The sequence below is a fragment of the Thalassophryne amazonica genome, chromosome 16 (assembly GCF_902500255.1).
Source record: "Thalassophryne amazonica chromosome 16, fThaAma1.1, whole genome shotgun sequence".
In the NCBI taxonomy this organism is placed as follows: domain Eukaryota; kingdom Metazoa; phylum Chordata; class Actinopteri; order Batrachoidiformes; family Batrachoididae; genus Thalassophryne; species Thalassophryne amazonica.
In genome coordinates, this window is record NC_047118.1 from 44,201,267 (window position 1) to 44,221,073 (window position 19,807).

The 19,807-nt window shown below is 40.5% G+C and overlaps 1 protein-coding gene across 1 annotated transcript; it reads left to right on the forward strand.

Annotated features, from left to right (window-relative positions):
* The first annotated feature begins 1,212 nt into the window (after positions 1-1,212).
* bud31 (BUD31 homolog) lies at positions 1,213-19,074 on the forward strand. The gene is made up of 5 exons (XM_034191306.1): positions 1,213-1,431; positions 9,322-9,444; positions 12,520-12,686; positions 17,199-17,269; positions 18,906-19,074. The coding sequence occupies exons 1-4, from the start codon at positions 1,338-1,340 to the stop codon at positions 17,247-17,249; spliced, it is 435 nt and encodes a 144-aa protein (XP_034047197.1). The 5' UTR covers positions 1,213-1,337; the 3' UTR covers positions 17,250-17,269; positions 18,906-19,074.
* The last annotated feature ends 733 nt before the right edge of the window (positions 19,075-19,807 follow it).

Here is a 19,807-nt window from a genome sequence, read left to right on the forward strand (position 1 = left end):
TAGAGGGTTCATAAACAGCATTCACCAGCGATTTCTTTTTTTTTTTTTTTTTTTTTGCGTTCTTCCCCTGCATCCAGTTACTCATAAAGTCCAGTGGACGTATTAACCAGTTGTCCAAACAATCAAGCAGTAGAGATCATGGCCTCATGAAGTAGACCACAAAACAGAATCATTAGTGAGTTCACAGTTCTGATCCTTGGAACCTTATTGAACGTCCGAGTCCCCAGAGCATTCTTCATTGAGCTAGCAGGCTCCAGACCTACACAGTCTTTATTGGTTCCACCAATCTCCAATGAAGGCTCGGCCAGTCCACCACACTCATCCTGGCGATGGTTGCCCTCGTGGTCCAGACACCAGGGTTCGAGTTAAAGCTGTCCCTCTCTCTGGAGTACATATCCCAGATCATTAGTGTTGGTCATCTGTAGACTCTTCATTAGCTGATCCGTCTGTCAGAGAACATAGCAGGATTCAAAATGTAAAGCACAATACACAGCAACACTATATCACAACAGAGAAACTGCACACAGGATGCTAATATGATAGCCAGTGATGTAGGCCTAAACGTTTGATGAACATTTTCCAGAATTTGAATGTGGAGTGACATACAATGTGGGTGTTACAGTGGGTGTAGTTTACTCTCACAATTCTAATATTACTGGTTCTCACAGACATGGAAAGCTTCACCCCTTATCTTCAACCAAGTTATTTGATTCATGATGAAACTTAATTCCTTTGTTTCTAATCAGATAAAACTAGTTCAGACCAGTTTACATACATACTCAAGCAGACAACCAAAACTCACCAAAAACATGAGCATTTAGGCATAGGAAACACTTGATAACCAACATGAAATAATAGAATAAGGAATTGGCACACATACAGAAAGGGTCAGGTCGGAAGTGAACCTGAGACCTTCTAAACACGAAGTCACCATGCTGCCCACAAGACAATTGCAGTTGTAAAATACGGCAACGCTAAGAATGAAAGTATAAGTGAGTTAGAAATAAGGGAAATTGAGAGGGGAAACGAGAGGCAGTAGAAACTGAAATGAGGGGAACATAACATCACATCACATCACATCACATCACATCACATCGAGAATGAGGTTTCCTCAGACTGGTTTGAGTGCATTATATAGATTGGCGTCTCCACTCTCCAATCCAGAAGGTGGCAGTAATGCCTCTAAAGGCTGTTTGCCAAACGCCATTAAAAAAACAAAAACAACAAATAAACCAGAAGAACTCGGTCATACGAAGGGAAGCGGGTGTCAAAGCCAAAACGTTTCGTCTCATCTGTTGATGCCTCGAGTGTAAGTTCTGAAATTTATAGAGCACATAATGCCGAAAGTGAAGAGGAGTCGGAAGCCGCCCCCGGACGGATGGGAGCTTATTGAGCCCACTTTGGACGAATTGGACCAGAAAATGAGAGAAGGTATTGTTTCGATGCTCCTCGCAAGCATCGTGTTAAATTTGTTTGTTTTTTTTAGTTCGCGCGTTATCTTAGCGTGTTGTAAAGATGTTGACAGACGCTTGTTCAACGCTTCTTAATAGTTTTATCTTTTTCCCGCTAATGATGGCGAAACGAGGCGATTTCGACAGTGGGTTTACTTGAAGCTTCAGTTAACACAATGAGCGAATACAAATGGTAGAACGGGCAGTTAATTCTCTTTTTATGTCTTTAACATATTTTGTAGGAGGTTATTTTTACTCATTCACGCGGAAATTTCTTTGCCGTAGAAGAAGGCACTGGCTAGTGGCTACATGGCTACTGCTGGTACGGGAGACGGAGTGCCTCTGATTGGCTGATCGTCGTCACGTGGTGTCGTTTTTTCCTCGAGTTTCTAAGGCCCCTTAAACAAAACATTAGTTTATCATCCTTGACATCAGGAAAAAAATTGATGACGGAGGGCGGATTTTTTATTTATTTATTTATTCATTAGAAACAGAGAGCAAACGTCTTCTTATGGTTGCTCCCGTTAGGGGTCGCCACTGCAGATCAATCGCATGGAGCTGATCAATCGTTCCATCTCACCCTGTCTTCTGTAACTTCCTCTGTCACACCAACCACCTGCATGTCCTCCCTCACCACATCCATAAACCTTCTCTTTGTCCCCCCCACCCCCCACTTCTGCCTGGTGGCTCCATCCTCAGCATCCTTCTCCCTATATACCCTGGTTCCCTCCTCTGCACATGTCCAAACCATCTCAATCTCACCTCTCTGACTTTGTCTCCAAACCATCCCACCTGAGTTGTCCCTCTGATATGTTCATTCTTATTCATTCTCGCCACTCCCAAAGAGAATCAATCAATCAATCAACTTTTTTCTTATATAGCGCCAAATCACAACAAACAGTTGCCCCAAGGCGCTCCATATTGTAAGGCAAGGCCATACAATAATTATGAAAAACCCCAACGGTCAAAACGACCCCCTATGAGCAAGCACTTGGCAACAGTGGGAAGGAAAAACTCCCTTTTAACAGGAAGAAACCTCCAGCAGAACCAGGCTCAGGGAGGGGCAGTCTTCTGCTGAGACTGGTTGGGGCTGAGGGAAAAAACCAGGAAAAGACATGCCGTGAAGGGGGGCAGAGATCGATCACTAATGATTAAATGCAGAGTGATGCATACGGAGCAAAAAGAGAAAGAAACAGTGCATCATGGGAACCCCCCCACAATCTACGTCTAAAGCAGCATAACCAAGGGATGGTCCAGGGTCACCCGATCCAGCCCTAACTATAAGCCTTAGCGAAAAGGAAAGTTTTAAGCCTAATCTTAAAAGTAGAGAGGGTATCTGTCTCCCTGATCTGAATTGGGAGCTGGTTCCACAGGAGAGGAGCCTGAAAGCTGAAGGCTCTGCCTCCCATTCTACTCTTACAAACCCTAGGAACTACAAGTAAGCCCGCAGTCTGAGAGCGAAGCGCTCTAATGGGGTAATATGGTACTACGAGGTCCCTAAGATGGGACCTGATTATTCAAAACCTTATAAGTAAGAAGAAGAATTTTAAATTCTATTCTAGAATTAACAGGAAGCCAATGAAGAGAGGCCAACACGGGTGAGATATGCTCTCTCCTGCTAGTCCCCGTCAGTACTCTAGCTGCAGCATTCTGAACCAACTGAAGGCTTTTTAGGGAACTTTTAGGACAACCTGATAATAATGAATTACAATAGTCCAGCCTAGAGGAAATAAATGCATGAATTAGTTTTTCAGCATCACTCTGAGACAAGACCTTTCTGATTTAGAGATATTGCGTAAATGCAAAAAGGCAGTCCTACATATTTGTTTAATATGCGCTTTGAATGACATATCCTGATCAAAAATGACTCCAAGATTTCTCACAGTATTACTAGAGATCAGGGAAATGCCATCCAGAGTAACGATCTGGTTAGACACCATGCTTTTAAGATTTGTGGGGCCAAGTACAATAACTTCAGTTTTATCTGAGTTTAAAAGCAGGAAATTAGAGGTCATCCATGTCTTTATGTCTGTAAGACAATCCTGCAGTTTAGCTAATTGGTGTGTATCCTCTGGCTTCATGGATAGATAAAGCTGGGTATCATCTGCGTAACAATGAAAATTTAAGCAATACCGTCTAATAATACTGCCTAAGGGAAGCATGTATAAAGTGAATAAAATTGGTCCTAGCACAGAACCTTGTGGAACTCCATAATTAACTTTAGTCTGTGAAGAAGATTCCCCATTTACATGAACAAACTGTAATCTATTAGACAAATATGATTCAAACCACCGCAGCGCAGTGCCTTTAATACCTATGACATGCTCTAATCTCTGTAATAAAATTTTATGGTCAACAGTATCAAAAGCAGCACTGAGGTCCAACAGAACAAGCACAGAGATAAGTCCACTGTCCGAAGCCATAAGATCATTTGTAACCTTCACTAATGCTGTTTCTGTACTATGATGAATTCTAAAACCTGACTGAAACTCTTCAAATAGACCATTCCTCTGCAGGTGATCAGTTAGCTGTTTTACAACTACCCTCTCAAGAATCTTTGAGAGAAAAAGAAGGTTGGAAATTGGCCTATAATTAGCTAAGATAGCTGGGTCAAGTGATGGCTTTTTAAGTAATGGTTTAATTACTGCCACCTTAAAGGCCTGTGGTACATAACCAACTAACAAAGATAGATTGATCATATTAAGATTGAAGCATTAATAATGGTAGGACTTCCTTGAGCAGCCTGGCAGGAATGGGGTCCAATAAACATGCCGATGGTTTGGACGAAGCAACCAATGAAAATAACTCAGACAGAACAACCGGAGAGAAAGAGTCTAACCAAATACCGGAATCACTGAAAGCAGCCAAAGATAACGATACATCTTTGGGATGGTTATGAGTAATTTTTTCTCTAATAGTCAAAATTTTGTTAGCAAAGAAAGTCATGAAGTCATTACTAGTTAAAGTTAATGGAATACTCAGCTCAATAGAGCTCTGACTCTTTGTCAGCCTAGCTACAGTGCTGAAAAGAAACCTGAGGTTATTCTTATTTTCTTCAATTAGTGATGAGTAGAAAGATGTCTAGCTTTACGGAGGGCTTTTTTATAGAGCAACAAACTCTTTTTCCAGGCTAAGTGAAGATCTTCTAAATTAGTGAGACGCCATTTCCTCTCCAACTTACGGGTTATCTGCTTTAAGCTACGAGTTTGTGAGTTATACCACGGAGTCAGACACGTCTGATTTAAAGCTCTCTTTTTCAGAGGAGCTACAGCATCCAAAGTTGTCTTCAAAGAGGATGTAAAACTATTGACGAGATACTCTAACTCCCTTACAGAGTTTAGGTAGCTACTCTGCTCTGTGTTGGTATATGACATTAGAGAACATAACGAAGGAATCATATCCTTAAACCTAGTTACAGCGCTTTCTGAAAGACTTCTAGTGTAATGAAACTTATTCCCCACTGCAGGGTAGTCCATCAGGGTAAATGTAAATGTTATTAAAAAATGATCAGACAGAAGGGAGTTTTCAGGGAATACTGTTAAGTCTTCTATTTCCATACCATAAGTCAGAACAAGATCTAAGATATGATTAAAGTGGTGGGTGGACTCATTTACTTTTTGAGCAAAGCCGATAGAGTCTAATAATAGATTAAATGCAGTGTTGAGGCTGTCATTCTCAGCATCTGTGTGGATATTAAAATCGCCCACTATAATTATCTTATCTGAGCTAAGCACTAAGTCAGACAAAAGGTCTGAAAATTCACAGAGAAACTCACAGTAACGCCAGGTGGACGATAGATAATAACAAATAAAACTGGTTTTTTGGGACTTCCAATTTGGATGGACAAGACTAAGAGACAAGCTTTCAAATGAATTAAAGCTCTGTCTAGGTTTTTGATTAATTAATAAGCTGGAATGGAAGATTGCTGCTAATCCTCCGCCACGGCCCGACAGTTAGTGTGACTCGGGGGTGTTGACTCATTTAAACTAACATATTCATCCTGCTGTAACCAGGTTTCTGTTAGGCAGAATAAATCAATACGTTGATCAATTATTATATCATTTACCAACAGGGACTTAGAAGAGAGAGACCTAATGTTTAATAGACCACATTTAACTGTTTTAGTCTGTGGTGCAATTGAAGGTGCTATATAATTTTTTCTTTTTGAATTTTTATGCTTAAATAGATTTTTGCTGGTTATTGGTGGTCTGGGAGCAGGCACCGTCTCTACGGGGATGGGGCAACGAGGGGATGGCAGGGGGAGAGAAGCTGCAGAGAGGTGTATAAGACCACAGCTCTGCCTCCTGGTCCCAACGCTGGACAGTCACAGTTTGGAGGATCCAAGAAAATTGGCCAGATTTCTAGAAATGAGAGCTGCTCCATCTAAAGTGGGATGGATGCCGTCTCTCCTAACAAGACCAGGTTTTCCCCAGAAGCTTTGCCATTATCAATGAAGCCCACCTCATTTTTTGGACACCACTCAGACAGCCAGCAATTCAAGGAGAACATGCGGCTAAACATGTCACTCCCGGTCTGATTGGGGAGGGGCCCAGAGAAAACAACAGAGTCCGACATTGTTTTTGCAAAGTTACACACCGATTTAATGTTAATTTTAGTGACCTCCGATTGGCGTAACCGAGTGTCATTACTGTCGACGTGAATTACAATCTTACCAAATTTACGCTTAGCCTTAGCCAGCAATTTCAAATGTCCTTCGATGTCGCCTGCTCTGGCCCCCGGAAGACAATTGACAATGGTTGCTGGTGTCGCTAACTTCACATTTCTCAAAACAGAGTCGCCAGTAACCAGAGTTTGATCCTCGGCGAGTGTATCGTCGAGTGGGGAAAAACGGTTAGAGATGTGAACGGGTTGACGGTGTACACGGGGCTTCTGTTTAGGGCTACGCTTCCTCCTCACAGTCAGCCTGCTTTCCCGACTGCCCGGGATCTGCCAGGGGGGAACTAGCGGCGGCTAAGCTACCTTGGTCCGCACCGACTACAGGGGCCTGGCTAGCTGTAGAATTTTCCACGGTGCGGAGCCGAGTCTCCAATTCGCCCAGCCTGGCCTCCAAAGCTACGAATAAGCTGCACTTATTACAAGTACTGTTACTGCTAAAGGAGGCCGAGGAATAACTAAACATTTCACACCCAGAGCAGAAAAGTACGGGAGAGACAGGAGAAGCCGCCATGCTAAATCGGCTAAGAGCTAGTAGCTACGCAACCTAGCGGATTCCTAAAAACACACAAAGTGAATAATGTGTAAATAATTTAAAGGTGATTCAGCAGAAGGAGTGCCCCAATCAAGGCACCAAACAGGCCATGAAGCAGCACAGGCAACGCACGACAACAGCGAACGCACGACAACGGTGCTAAAATAAAATAAAAATCAACTAAACACGCTGTGGAGCAGCACAGATAACGCACAACAACAGTGCTAAAATAGAAAAAAAATAAAATAAAAAAAATAAAACGCTGATGAAAGTTAGCTGATAAAAGTGCTCCGTCGCGATGTTTCGACCGTTAGAGGTCTTCCTTAGGCGTTGGAGCACAGTAAAAAAGTAAAAAAAAAAAGTAAAAAGTCTTGAAAAAGACTGTTAATTCAAGTCCAAAGCAGCAGGTAGCAGTCTCTGTGTAAACAGTCCCAACAGAGAGCCAAAATTCTGATGCCAACACGTAAAACCCAGAATCACAACATCTTCAGCTCTGCCACCTCCAGCTCTGTCTCCTGTCTTTTTGTTAGTGCCACCATCTCTAAGCTGTACAGCATAACTGGTCTCAATACTGTCTTGTAGACTGTCCCCCTTCACTCTTGCTTATATTCTTTGGTCACTAATCACTCCTGCCACCTTTCTATCACCTTTCTAGAAACAGAGAACAAACAATACAGTAAAAGTTTGAAGCTATAAAATGATACTTCCCCTTGTAATATTAATTAACATGACAAAACCAGCCTCACAGCTCTTAATAGTATTTGATTAAAATACACAAAAGTAGGGATGTCATGGCCCAAGCACAGGGTCACCCCTTTGAGTCTGGTCTGCATGAGATTTCTTCCTCAAATCATCAGAGGGAGTTTTTCCCTTACCACTGTCGCCTGTGTGCTTGTTATAAATGGTAAATGGACTGCATTTATATAGCGCTTTTCCATCTGCATCAGATGCTCAAAGCACTTTACACATCAATGTCTCACATTCACCCCGATGTCAGGCTGCTGCCATGCAAGGCGCCCACTACACACCGGGAGCAACTAGGTGATTAAGGACCTTACCCAAAGGCCCTTAGTGATTTTTCCAGTCAGGCTGAGATTTGAATCAAGGATCCTCTGGTCTCAAGCCCAACGCTTAACAACTAGACCATCACCTCCCCTAGGGGTTGATAAAGTTTAGACCTTACTTGTGTGAAGCATCTTGAGGCAGCTTTGTTGTGTTTGGGAGCTATATAAATTAAATAAATTGAAATTAAATTGTCATTCCTCTCCTCTAGGAGGTGGGCTGGTGTCCAGACAAGATGAATTACCTATTGAGATGAGCTCCAGTGCACATGCGCATCTCTCTCTACCCCGGGCTTTAACACCTCACCTGTTGAGTTGAGCTACCTCTCTTTACCGTGCAGCAGCGCATGTGTATCTCCCCATTGAGATGAGCTCCCCGTCATCTGTCGCTAATATTCTGGGGGAACTCAACTCGTTGTGCAAATCGACAGTTGTGTGTGTTGAGTTGAGCTCCCTGTCATCTAGCGACAATATTCTGCTTTAAAGACAGCGTGTACATGCAAGTCTTTACATTTTGAAATTGAAAAGGCACTTTTTATTGAATTTTTATGTAAAGACAAAACTTACATGAGTTTTCTTTGCTGGGGGAGCTCAACTCGACAGGTGAGATGTCCCATTGAGATGAGCTCCACTGCATAATAAGTGTGTGTGTGTGTGTGGTTTTTTTTTTTCTTTTTTTTTCAATTTAAAAAAAGTAAATATTTGCATGTAGACACTGTCTTAAAGCAGAATATTGTCATTAGATGATGAGGAGCTCATCTCGACGGGGAGATTCACAGTTGCGCGGTAAAGAGCGGTAACTCAATTTCATGGATGAGGTGTTAAAGTCCAGGCTAGAGAGAGATGCATGCGCAGTTGCATGGTGGAGCTCATCTCGACGGGACACTGGACCATGTGGCCGGAACTACCGAGAAGAAAAAGAAGATCCAGACGAGGAAAAACTCACCGTTGTACTTAGCGTCCAAGCTATCTCCGTTGTCCAGCATACCACATGCATACTTGCTGTAAATATCACTTATGGTCGCCTTGGGGAAATGTTCATCCCGTACCATGGCTTCAGCTTCTTGGCCTTATCGGCAATCTGTATCACGATACCGCTACCTACCGGATGTACGGGTTCTTGCACCAGCTCTTCCCCCGTCAATGAAATTCACCAATAAATAAATAAATTGATTCGGGCTGATTTTGACATGCGGGCGGGGATGTTAAACTAATGTTTTTGTTTTTTCTAACCCTGACTCACGTGACTTGAAATTCTTCCCGCCGTGTATACAAACATTTCTTGTAGTTCTCTGGTTTTGAATACTTCTCGTACTGTGCCTGTAGAATGTTTTGAGCTATGACTCCTGTACCTGTAACCACTTTGACAGAACATAAACAAAAGTACAGTGGCGTCCCCTATGGCCACATCAAATATCAATGCCACATCACTTTCTTAATTTATGACCTTTGTAGACTAATTATTTCATTGGAACAAAGCACATTTTTATATATTAGAAATAACCTTACATTGTGGAATAGTTATTGTTATCATAACATCTATGATAGAGTGTCTGGAAAGTAAGCATTGGCTTACTTTTATTGGTTTTTGTCCCCACAGCTGAAACAGAGCCTCATGAAGGAAAGCGAAAGGTGGAGTCGCTTTGGCCAATATTCAGGCTACACCATCAGCGGAGTCGCTACATCTTTGACCTCTTCTACAAAAGAAAAGCCATCAGTAGAGGTAGGCGGTGTTCCTTCCTTTATCCTGAGTTCCTCAATGAATGTCCACTGGTGCACAACACTCTGACATTAGTAATTCAATAACGTGATTTCAAATGCATGTCCATGCATCTGGAAAGTATTCACAGCGGAAAAGTATTCACTTTTTCCACATTTTGATATGTTACAGGGTTATTCCAATATGGATTAAATTCATTTTTTTCCTGAAATTTCTGCTGACAATACCCCATAATGACAGTGTGAAAAAAAGTTCTTTTGGGGGGGTGCAAATTAATAAAAAAAAAAAAAAAAACCTAAGAAATCGTACAGTTGAGCTCAAAAGGTGGCAGAATTTGGCAGAATTTTTTTGGGGGGGGTGGGTGGGGGTGGATTTTTCAGTGAATATGAATGATAACACAAACTTTTTTTCCACTTATAGTTAGTGGTTGGGTGAAGCCATTTATTGTCAAACAACCAGGTTTACTCTTTTTAAATCATAATGACAACACAAACTACCCAAAAGACCCTGATCAAAAGTTTACATACCCCTGTTCTTAATAACATGTACTGCCCCCCTTTAACATCAGTGACAGCTTGGAGTCTTTTGTGGTAGTTGGGGACGAGGCTCTCTGATGGTAAAGCTGCCACTGAATATGTTTCAGACTTTATTTACATCAATTACAAAGAAATACAAACAATATGGCGCTCTATGGTAAATCTGCATGGAGGAGACAGTTCTCAAAAACTGAGTGACTATGCAAGAAGGAGAAGAGTGTGGAAAGCCACCAAGACACCCAAACAACCCAGAAGAAGTTATAGGCTTATGTGGCTGTGATTGGAGAAATTGTGCACAGTGCATGTTTTGCATTTTGTATCACCAGTTATACGCCTTCATGATGAAGTGGTATAGAGGAGGATTTTCTTGAAAAGAAGACCTGAAAGTTTAGCTACAAATTGCCAGAAGGTACATCTGAGATGCAAGCCTCGATTTGATCTGTTTTGGTGAAAGAAAATCCTTTTCTGCTCTACTCCACTGTGAAGCTAAGAGTAGTGATGCAAAATGCAAAGCTTGCACAAGCCGTTTTTGAGAACTGTCTACTGATGCAGATTTACCATAGAGTGCCATATTGTTTGTATTTCCTTGTAACTGATGTAAATAAAGTCCGAAACATATTCAGTGGCAGCTTTACCATCAGAGAGCCTCGTCCACAACTACCACAAAAGACTCTAAGCTGTCATTGATGTTAAAGGGGGCAATACATGTTATTAAGAACAGAGGTATATAAACTTTTGATCAGGGTCATTTGGGTAGTTTGTGTTGTCATTATGATTTTAAAAAAGAGGAAACACAATTGTTTGACAATAACTGGCTTCCCCCAACCACTAACCGTGAGTGATAAATAAGTTTTGTTGTGTTATCATTCATATTCTCTGAAAAATGGCCAAAAAAACAAAAATTCCACCAGGGTATGTAAACTTTTGAGCTCAACTGTATGTATATGAGTATTCATGGCCTTTGCCATGAAGTTCAAAATTGAGCTCAGGTGCCTCCTATTTCCACTGATCATCCTTGAGACGTTTGTACCGGTTAATGTGAGTCCACCTGGGGTAAATTCAATTGATAGGATATGATTTGGAAAGGCACACACATAAGGTCCCACAGTTGACAGTGCATGTCAGAGCACAAACGAAGCATGAAGTCAAAGGAATTGTCTGTAGACTTTGAGACAGGATTGTCTCGAGGCACAAATCTTGGGAAGGGTACAGAAACATTTCTGCTGCTTTAAAGGTCCCAATGAGCACAGTGGCCTCCATCATCTGTAAATGGAAAAAGTTTGGATCCACCAGGACTCTTCCTAAAGCTGGCCACCCGTCTAAACTGAGCAATCGATGGAGAAGGGCCTTAGACAGGGAGGTGACCAAGAACCTGATGGTCCCTCTGTCAGAGCTCCAGCATTCATCTGTGCAAAGAGGAGAACCTTCCAGAAGGACAACCATCTCTGCAGCAATCCACCAATTAGACCTGTATGGTAGAGTGGCCAGATGTAAGCCACTCCTTAGTAAGGGGCACATGGCAGCCCAGCTGGAGTTTGCCAAAAGGCACCTGAAGGACTCTCAGACCATGAGAAACAAAATTCTGGCCAAATGAGGCAAAGATTGAACTCTTTGGCATGAATGTCAGACATCATGTTTGGAGGAAACCAGGCACCATCCCTACAGTGAAGCATGGTGGTGGCAGCATCATGCTGTAGGGATGTTTTTTAGCAGCAGGAACTGGGGGACGAGTCAGGATTGAGGAAATGATGAATGCAGCAATGTACAGAGACATCTTGGATGAAAACCTGCTTCAGAGTGCTCCTGACATCAGACTGGGGCAACGGTTCACTTTTCAGCAGGACAACGACCCAAAACACACAGCCAAGATATCAAAGGAGTGGCTTCAGGACAACTCTGTGAATGTCCTTGAGTGACCCAGTAAGAGCCCAGACCTGAATCCGATTGAACATCTCTGTAGAGATCTGAAAATCGCTGTGCACTGACGCTCCCCATCCAACCTGATGGAGGTTGATGAGGAATTGGCAACACTGCCCAAATATAGGTGCACCAAGCTTGTGGCATTACATTCCAGAATACTTGAGGCTGTGTTTGCTGCCAAAGGTGACTCAAAGTATTGAGCAAAGGGTGTGAATACTCTTAGCGTTTTATTTGTAATAGATTTGCAAAAAAAAAAAAAAAAAAAAAACTTTTTTTGTGTTTTCATTATGGGGTGCTGTTGGTAGAATTTTGAGGGGAAAAAATGACTCAATTTTGGAATCACGCTGTAACATAGCAAAATATGGAAAAACTGAAGCACTGTGAATACTTTATGGATGTTGCTGTTTTAAGACTATTGTTCACGCGTAAATAATTGCATTGGAGGCAGAACATCTCGGCTAACCCTTGTATATTTAACTTTCTAACATCGGGATCATCATTACAGCAGTAAGCACATCAGGCTGTAATCGGTCTAATTGTAGATAAATCTGAAAACCCGCTGCAGTATACACTGTTTGCAGGCTGTTAATCCACTGTCCTCTCACCTCTTATGTCCTGGCAGAACTATATGACTACTGTATAAAAGAAGGCTATGCAGACAAGAACTTAATCGCCAAATGGAAGAAGCAAGGTTACGAGAACCTGTGCTGCCTCCGCTGCATCCAAACACGAGACACTAACTTTGGAACAAACTGCATCTGTAGAGTCCCCAAGAGCAAACTGGAAGTTGTAAGTTTCACTGAATTTCACAACTCTGACCAAAGTAGTTTAAAGAAAATTTAATTTTTTTTGTATTACACAAAGTTCAGGGTCCTCACCAGAATTTTTTTCACAGCATAGATAAATAGATAAACTTTATTGATCTCACAGAGAAGAAATTCACATGTTACGTCAGCTCTTCAGAAAACACACAAGGTGGGTGCAAGTATAGGAAAATCTTCATCAAACAGCGTGTGAAAGGATAAGTAATAATAATAATACTTGTAACAGTACAAGACATAAGAAATGAGGTAGAAATAGAATGAATATATATATATATATATACACACACACACCCATATGCACACACATACAGTAGTGTTCAGAATAATAGTAGTGCTATGTGACTAAAAAGATTAATCCAGGTTTTGAGTATATTTCTTATTGTTACATGGGGAAACAAGGTACCAGTAGATCCAGTAGATTCTCACAAATCCAACAAGACCAAGCATTCATGATATGCACACTCTTAAGGCTATGAAATTGGGCTATTAGTAAAAACATGCAGAAAAGGGGGTGTTCACAATAATAGTAGTGTGGCATTCAGTCAGTGAGTTTGTCAATTTTGTGGAACAGGTGTGAATCAGGTGTCCCCTATTTAAGGATGAAGCCAGCACCTATTGAACATGCTTTTCTCTTTGAAAGCCTGAGGAAAATGAGACGTTCAAGACATTGTTCAGAAGAACAGCGTAGTTTGATTAAAAAGTTGATTGGAGAGGGGGAAACTTGTATGCAGGTGCAAAAAATTATAGGCTGTTCATCTACAATGATCTCCAATGCTTTAAAATGGACAAAAAACCAGAGACGTGTGGAAGAAAACGGAAAACAACCATCAAAATGGATAGAAGAATAACCAGAATGGCAAAGGCTCACACATTGATCAGCTCCAGGATCATCAAAGACAGTCTGGAGTTACCTGTAAGTGCTGTGACAGTTAGACACATGTGTGAAGCTAATTTATTTGCAAGAATCCCCCGCAAAATCCCTCTGTTAAATAAAAGACGTGCAGAAGAGGTTACAGTTTGCCAAAGAACACATCAACTGGCCTAAAGAGAAATGGAGGAGTATTTTGTGGACTGATGAGAGTAAAATTGTTATTTTTGGGTCCAAGGGCCACAGACAGTTTGTGAGACGACCCCCAAACTCTGATTTCAAGCCACAGTTCACAGTGAAGACAGTGAAGCATGGTGGTGCAAGCATCATGATATGGGCATGTTTCTCCTACTATGGTGTTGGGCCTATATATCGCATACCAGGTATCATGGATCAGTTTGGATATGTCACAATACTTGAAGAGGTCATGTTGCCTTATGCTGAAGAGGACATGCCCTTGAAATGGGTGTTTCAACAAGACAGTGACCCCAAGCACATTAGTAAACAAGCAAAATCTTGGTTCCAAACCAACAAAATTAATGCCTCGCAGATGTGAAGAAATCATGAAAAAACTGTGGTTATACAACTAAATACTAGTTTAGTGATTCACAGGATTGCTAAAAAAGCAGTTTGAACATAATAGTTTTGAGTTTGTAGCGTCAACAGCAGATGCTACTATTATTGTGAACACCCCCTTTTCTACTTTTTTTTTACTAATAGCCAATTTCATAGCCTTACGAGTAGGGATGGGTATCGAGAACCGGTTTCTTTCGGGTATCGTTAAGAAATGATTCGATCCACCGACATCAATAAGTTTTGTGCTTAACGATTCTGTTAATCGGTCCTTCAGAGTGGCCGTTGTTTTGGGGGGTGTTTGTCAGGAAAATGATCATTTCTCTACATTGATTACAGACCCTGCAGCGGGTCCGTAATCAACTTTTCTGCAGCGCGGCTTTGCTTTGAACCTTGAACGAATGGAAGCAGTGGTTCGCAGATTGAAGCAATGCTTCGATCTATTGCTTCGTTTATTCTTTCTTTCGCTTAATTTTCCCCCGCTAAAACCCTAAAGAGCATACGTCTTTGAGTATTATTTACCTTTTGTATGTTAAACCGACCTGTTATGGTCTTCTGAAACAGTTGATAGATGTATTTTATAACTTAAAAACGGGAGCAATGCTAACGCGTTAGCATGTCTATGGCATTTTCAATGTTAAAAGTTAGCATTAAGCAGTTGCAGCTGTCATCACGTTCGGGTGCATTTGTTTACTTGTGTGACTTCTTACCCGCGCCCACAGGAGAATGCATATTACTCCTGTCCTCAAGTCTTTACATTGGCTCCCTGTTTTTTTACAGGATAAATTACAAAATCCTCGTGCTGACCTTTAGAGCTCTACATGGGCAGGCACCGGAATACATTAAGGACCTGATCCAGCCTTATGTTTCCAGCAGGAGTTTGAGGTCTTCCAATCAGAACCTGCTGATGGTTCCCCGAACTTGTTTTAAAACTTGAGGGGACAGATCTTTTAAAGCTGTGGCACCTCGCCTCTGGAATGAGCTTCCCTGTTCTCTTCGCTCACTAGATTCTGTGGATGTTTTTAGACAGCAACTAAAGACACATTTTTTAAACCGGCATTTTAGTGTCAATTTATTTTATTGTTCTATATTTGTATGTGTTGTTTTTATTGTCTATTTATATCGTGTGAAGCACTTTGTGACCTTGGTCTGTGAAAAGTGCTATATAAATAAAGCTTACTTACTTACTTACTTACTTACTTTTCAAATTGTAATATTTCTTAAATTTATTTTTGTTTATATATTAATAATCTAATGATTATTATATACAATTTTAGAGATAGAGACAAAAAGAACCTGAATAGAAACACAACAGAAAATATAAAAGCAACTAACAATGAACATACATAAATAAATAAATACAGAAATAAATGTTTCCTGTGAACACCTACTGACTCTTACACCTCCATTTCATCCCTGTCTTATTTAAGTTTAATGACAGTTTGTTTCGGTCAAACCATATTTTCAATTTATTAATTTCTTCTGTGATTTCCTCCAGAACTATGTGCCAAACTAGAACACTGCTGCATCCTAGTAAGAGCAGAATACTACTAGAATGAATCTGAATAAGGAAAGTTGTTTTGGTTTTTTTTGGGGGTTTTTTCCTCACTAAATGGATGCTGCACTCACTCCAGTTTATCGTCTGGAATAGTCCCAGATTGCATTTCAGAGCTTCTAGAATTGAAACATTTTCATGCAGATGGTGTTGGGGGGTAATTTTGGGTTTCAGCTTTTTTTGTTTTTTACCACTTTCATCCCTGAATATGTCAATCGTGAGTCACTTTTGTGCGGATTAAAGTTACTAACTGGTACTCCTGTCTTGTTGCGAGAAAGAAACGATAATCATCCTCCGTTCTGTTCACACAGCTCCAAACGCTGTGCGGCTCTCTGACGAGTCAGTTTAGAATGATAGAATCCAGTCTGAATTAATAACTTCAAAGCGAAACACCGTTTTTGTTTATTTTTATTTATGTCCAGAGATCAAGGATACAGTGACCAATTTTATATTTATTTACTTTAAGACTCAATGAAATACATAGAAAACCTGTAAAGCCTACTTTTAGTACAAAATTCACAAGGTATCGATAAGGAATCGGATCGATAAGCAGAATTGATAATGGCATAGATATTGATAAAATCTTATCAATACCCATCCCTACTTAAAAGTGTGCATATCATGAATGCTTGGTCTTGTTGGATTTGTAAGAATCTACTGAATCTACTGGTACCTTGTTTCCCATGTAACAATAAGAAATATACTCAAAACCTGGATTAATCTTTTTAGTCACATAGCACTACTATTATTCTGAACACTACTCTACCTATACACATATACATATGCATATATATAAACATGATTGGGATTGAAAGGGAGATAGGAGCATCTTTACAATATGTGAAATGGAGTTTGGATGTGGTAAGGTGACATTAGTGCTGGGATTTGTAAATGAGTTGTTATTGCACATGATATGTGGACATATTGCATGTGGTTATTTCACAGTGTTATTGTACAGCCTGACAGCAGCAGGGAGGAACAACCTGCAGTATCGTTCCTTCTTGCACTGAGGGTGCCTCAGTCTGTCACTGAACGAGCTGGTCAGCTTGTTAGCATAGGGGGAACTTAGCAGGGCATAACCGCATGATGAGTTTTGCAGGTGCGAGTATTGTAGAAGGGTTTAGGGCATCCTCCTGAGAAAATTTTGAAATTTATAACCCTTTGAAACACTATTTTCTGCATTTTGAGGCCCACTTTGTGTTGCTAACTGGGACGTTAAATAACATGTAACATGTCCTTTTAAAAAAGAAAAAAAAAAAGAAGAAAAGCCCCCCCCATGCTAGTTAAATCACAGCATAGGGGCCCCCTATGCTCAACTGCTCTGGTGAGAACCCTGAAGTTTCTTAATTCTGTCACACATGCATCCTGACAGGACACCAGTCAATCACAGGGCTGCAGCAATTCAGTTAGCCAAAATATATTTCCTAAACCAGAGGAAGAGCGCAGTGGATTGATCAACTTTTGTGTTGTTTTCTCTACAGGGCAGGATCATAGAATGCACCCACTGTGGATGCAGAGGCTGCTCCGGCTGAGTGAAGTTTTTAGGCATTGGGTCGGTTTTCTGTAGGACACGAGTTGTTTTTTGTTTGTCTTCTGCATCACAAGCAATTTCATTGAACATCTTCAGATGTCCTAAATGTTTGTTTTAATTTTGAACATGGTGGACATAAGAATGGCTCGTTGAGATATATATATATATATATATATATATATATATATATATATATATATATATATATATATATATATATATATATATATATATATATATATATATATATATATATATATATATATATATATATATATATATATATATATATATATATATATATATATATATATATATATATATGAGGTCTATTAGATAAGAAACCAACACTTTTATTTTTTAACTATATGGATTTGAATGACGTGCGATTACACCAATCATGCTTGAACCCTCGTGCGCATGCGTGAGTTTTTTCATGCGTGTCGGTGACGTCAATTCCCTGTGGGCAGGCCTTGAGTGAGATGTGGTCCAGCCCTCTCGGCTGAATTCCTTTGTTTCACACGCTGCTCGAGACGGCGTGCGTTGCTTTATCAAAATTTTTTCTGGACCTGTGAGGAATATCCGAGTGGATACTATTCGAGAAATTCAGATGGTTTTCGGTGAAAAGTTTAACAGCTGATGAGAGATTATGGGGTGTTTGTCGCTGTAAGGACTTCCCATGGAGCGGGACGTCGCGCAGCGCTTCCAGGAGCCGTCGTCGGCCTGTTTCGAGCTGAAAACATCCTAATTTAAGGCTTAATTCACCCAGGATGTCGTGAGAGAACAGAGAAGATTCAGAAGAGGCCGGCATGAGGACTTAATGCGGACATTCCACTGTTTAAGGACATTTTTTAATGAAAAATTCAGGCGGCTTTTGATGGCTTTCAACAAGTGAGTAACTGAGAAATTGTTTAACAGCTTGGGCATGTTCCAACTTGCCTGTTAAGGTTTCCAACTGAGGTGTTTTTCCTGTCGCGACCCCCCGCGGTTGGGTCCGGCCCGACATGCGACTCTGCCCGCACGTTCTTTCATTACAAAATGACCGTTAACAATGGAATGTCCGAATAAACTCCTCATGCCGACTTCTTCTGAAAGTTCTCTGTTCTCTGACGACTTACTGGGTCAACAGAGCCTGAAATGTGGAAGTTTCAACTTGAAACGGCGAGACGCTGCCGCCTCGAAGCGCAGATCGCCGTCAGGCACCGTGGGCCGTCCTTACGGCAACACTACCAGACCAAAATCTCTCATCAGCCGTTAAAATTTTTACCGAAAACCAGCTGAATTTATCGAATGGTGTCCACTCAGTTGTGCCTTACAGTTTTGAAAAAATTTTGATCAAACAAAGCAGCAGTCTCTGAGCCATTCCTAAACAATGAAAAAATCGACGAGAGGGTGGGCGACTCCTCACTCAAAGACTGCCCACAGGCGAATGACGTAACCGACAGGTGTGAAAAAACTCGCATGCCCACGAGGGTTCAAACATGTCTGATGTAATCACACGTGATTCAAATCCGTATGGTTTTTGAAAAAATAATAAGGTCGGATACTTTTCTAATAGACCTCATATATATATATATATATATATATATATATATATATATATATATATATATATATATATAAATAAATAAATATAATTTTTTTTTTTTTTTTACAGGCTTGTCATTCCAGTACTTCATACACACTCGAGATCATTTAAAGTCCTGTTCTGTTTCATTTAATTAAAGGGACAAAATGTACAAAATACAGTTGTTTAAGCCTCAGTGCTTTTCTGTCATTATTTTGCTATAATGTTAAATAAAGATATTTTTATTTGCCTCTGTCAATGTGGCTGTAATTGGAGAGAGACTTTTGCGTCTTCGTGGTGGAGTGGAACACAAGAGGGTATTCTTTAAAATAAAGCATTTATTTCTGCTTATTTTGCATTATGGCAAAGTCTTATATAAAAATATGTTCAGTGAAGCCCCCCCCTGGGTCAATAATTAATGATGAATTATACTGTATATGATAATCAGCAGACAGAATTAGAGTATTTGACAGGTACAACAAACATATAGCAACAACTTGTTCCTTGCAAGAAGTAGTTTTTGCTCATTTTGTCCACCTCAGAGGTTAGGACAGTCTCAAGACTAGGAGTTAAATTTGGTGAAGTACAGTAGGTAGATGTGGGGGTGGTTCAGGATCATTATTTAAAATGACAGCTTTTAAGTGGTGCCTCTGTTTATGCATTCCACTATTTTGGCTTTCTTGTTAATTTATGCCATGTTGTACTACAGACTTGTTTTCCGAGTTTAAATATTAGAAATTCTATTACAGAGCCTGAGTTCTTATGTGGAAATGTGACGATTAAAAAAAAAAAAGCTTAAGTGTGTCTCACATTAATTATACTTTGTTGAAACATTTTTTCCCCATCAACTTAATATAGGTCTTCAGGTGGCTTAAAAATAAAATTTGTAGCTAAATGGAAAGTAATTTTTTTAACCATACCTTCTGAATTCAAACAGGTCTCCACGCATCGCTCTAGCAGATCATGTGTGCACACCTCACAGGATGTGGGAG

Coding starts and splice junctions, on each gene's coding strand:
- bud31 (XM_034191306.1), top strand. CDS start 1,338: ATGCCGAAAGTGAAGAGGAGTCGGAAGCCGCCCCCGGACGGATGGGAG. Junction 1,432..9,321: donor GGACCAGAAAATGAGAGAAG/GTATTGTTTCGA, acceptor TTGTCCCCACAG/CTGAAACAGAGCCTCATGAA. Junction 9,445..12,519: donor AAGAAAAGCCATCAGTAGAG/GTAGGCGGTGTT, acceptor ATGTCCTGGCAG/AACTATATGACTACTGTATA.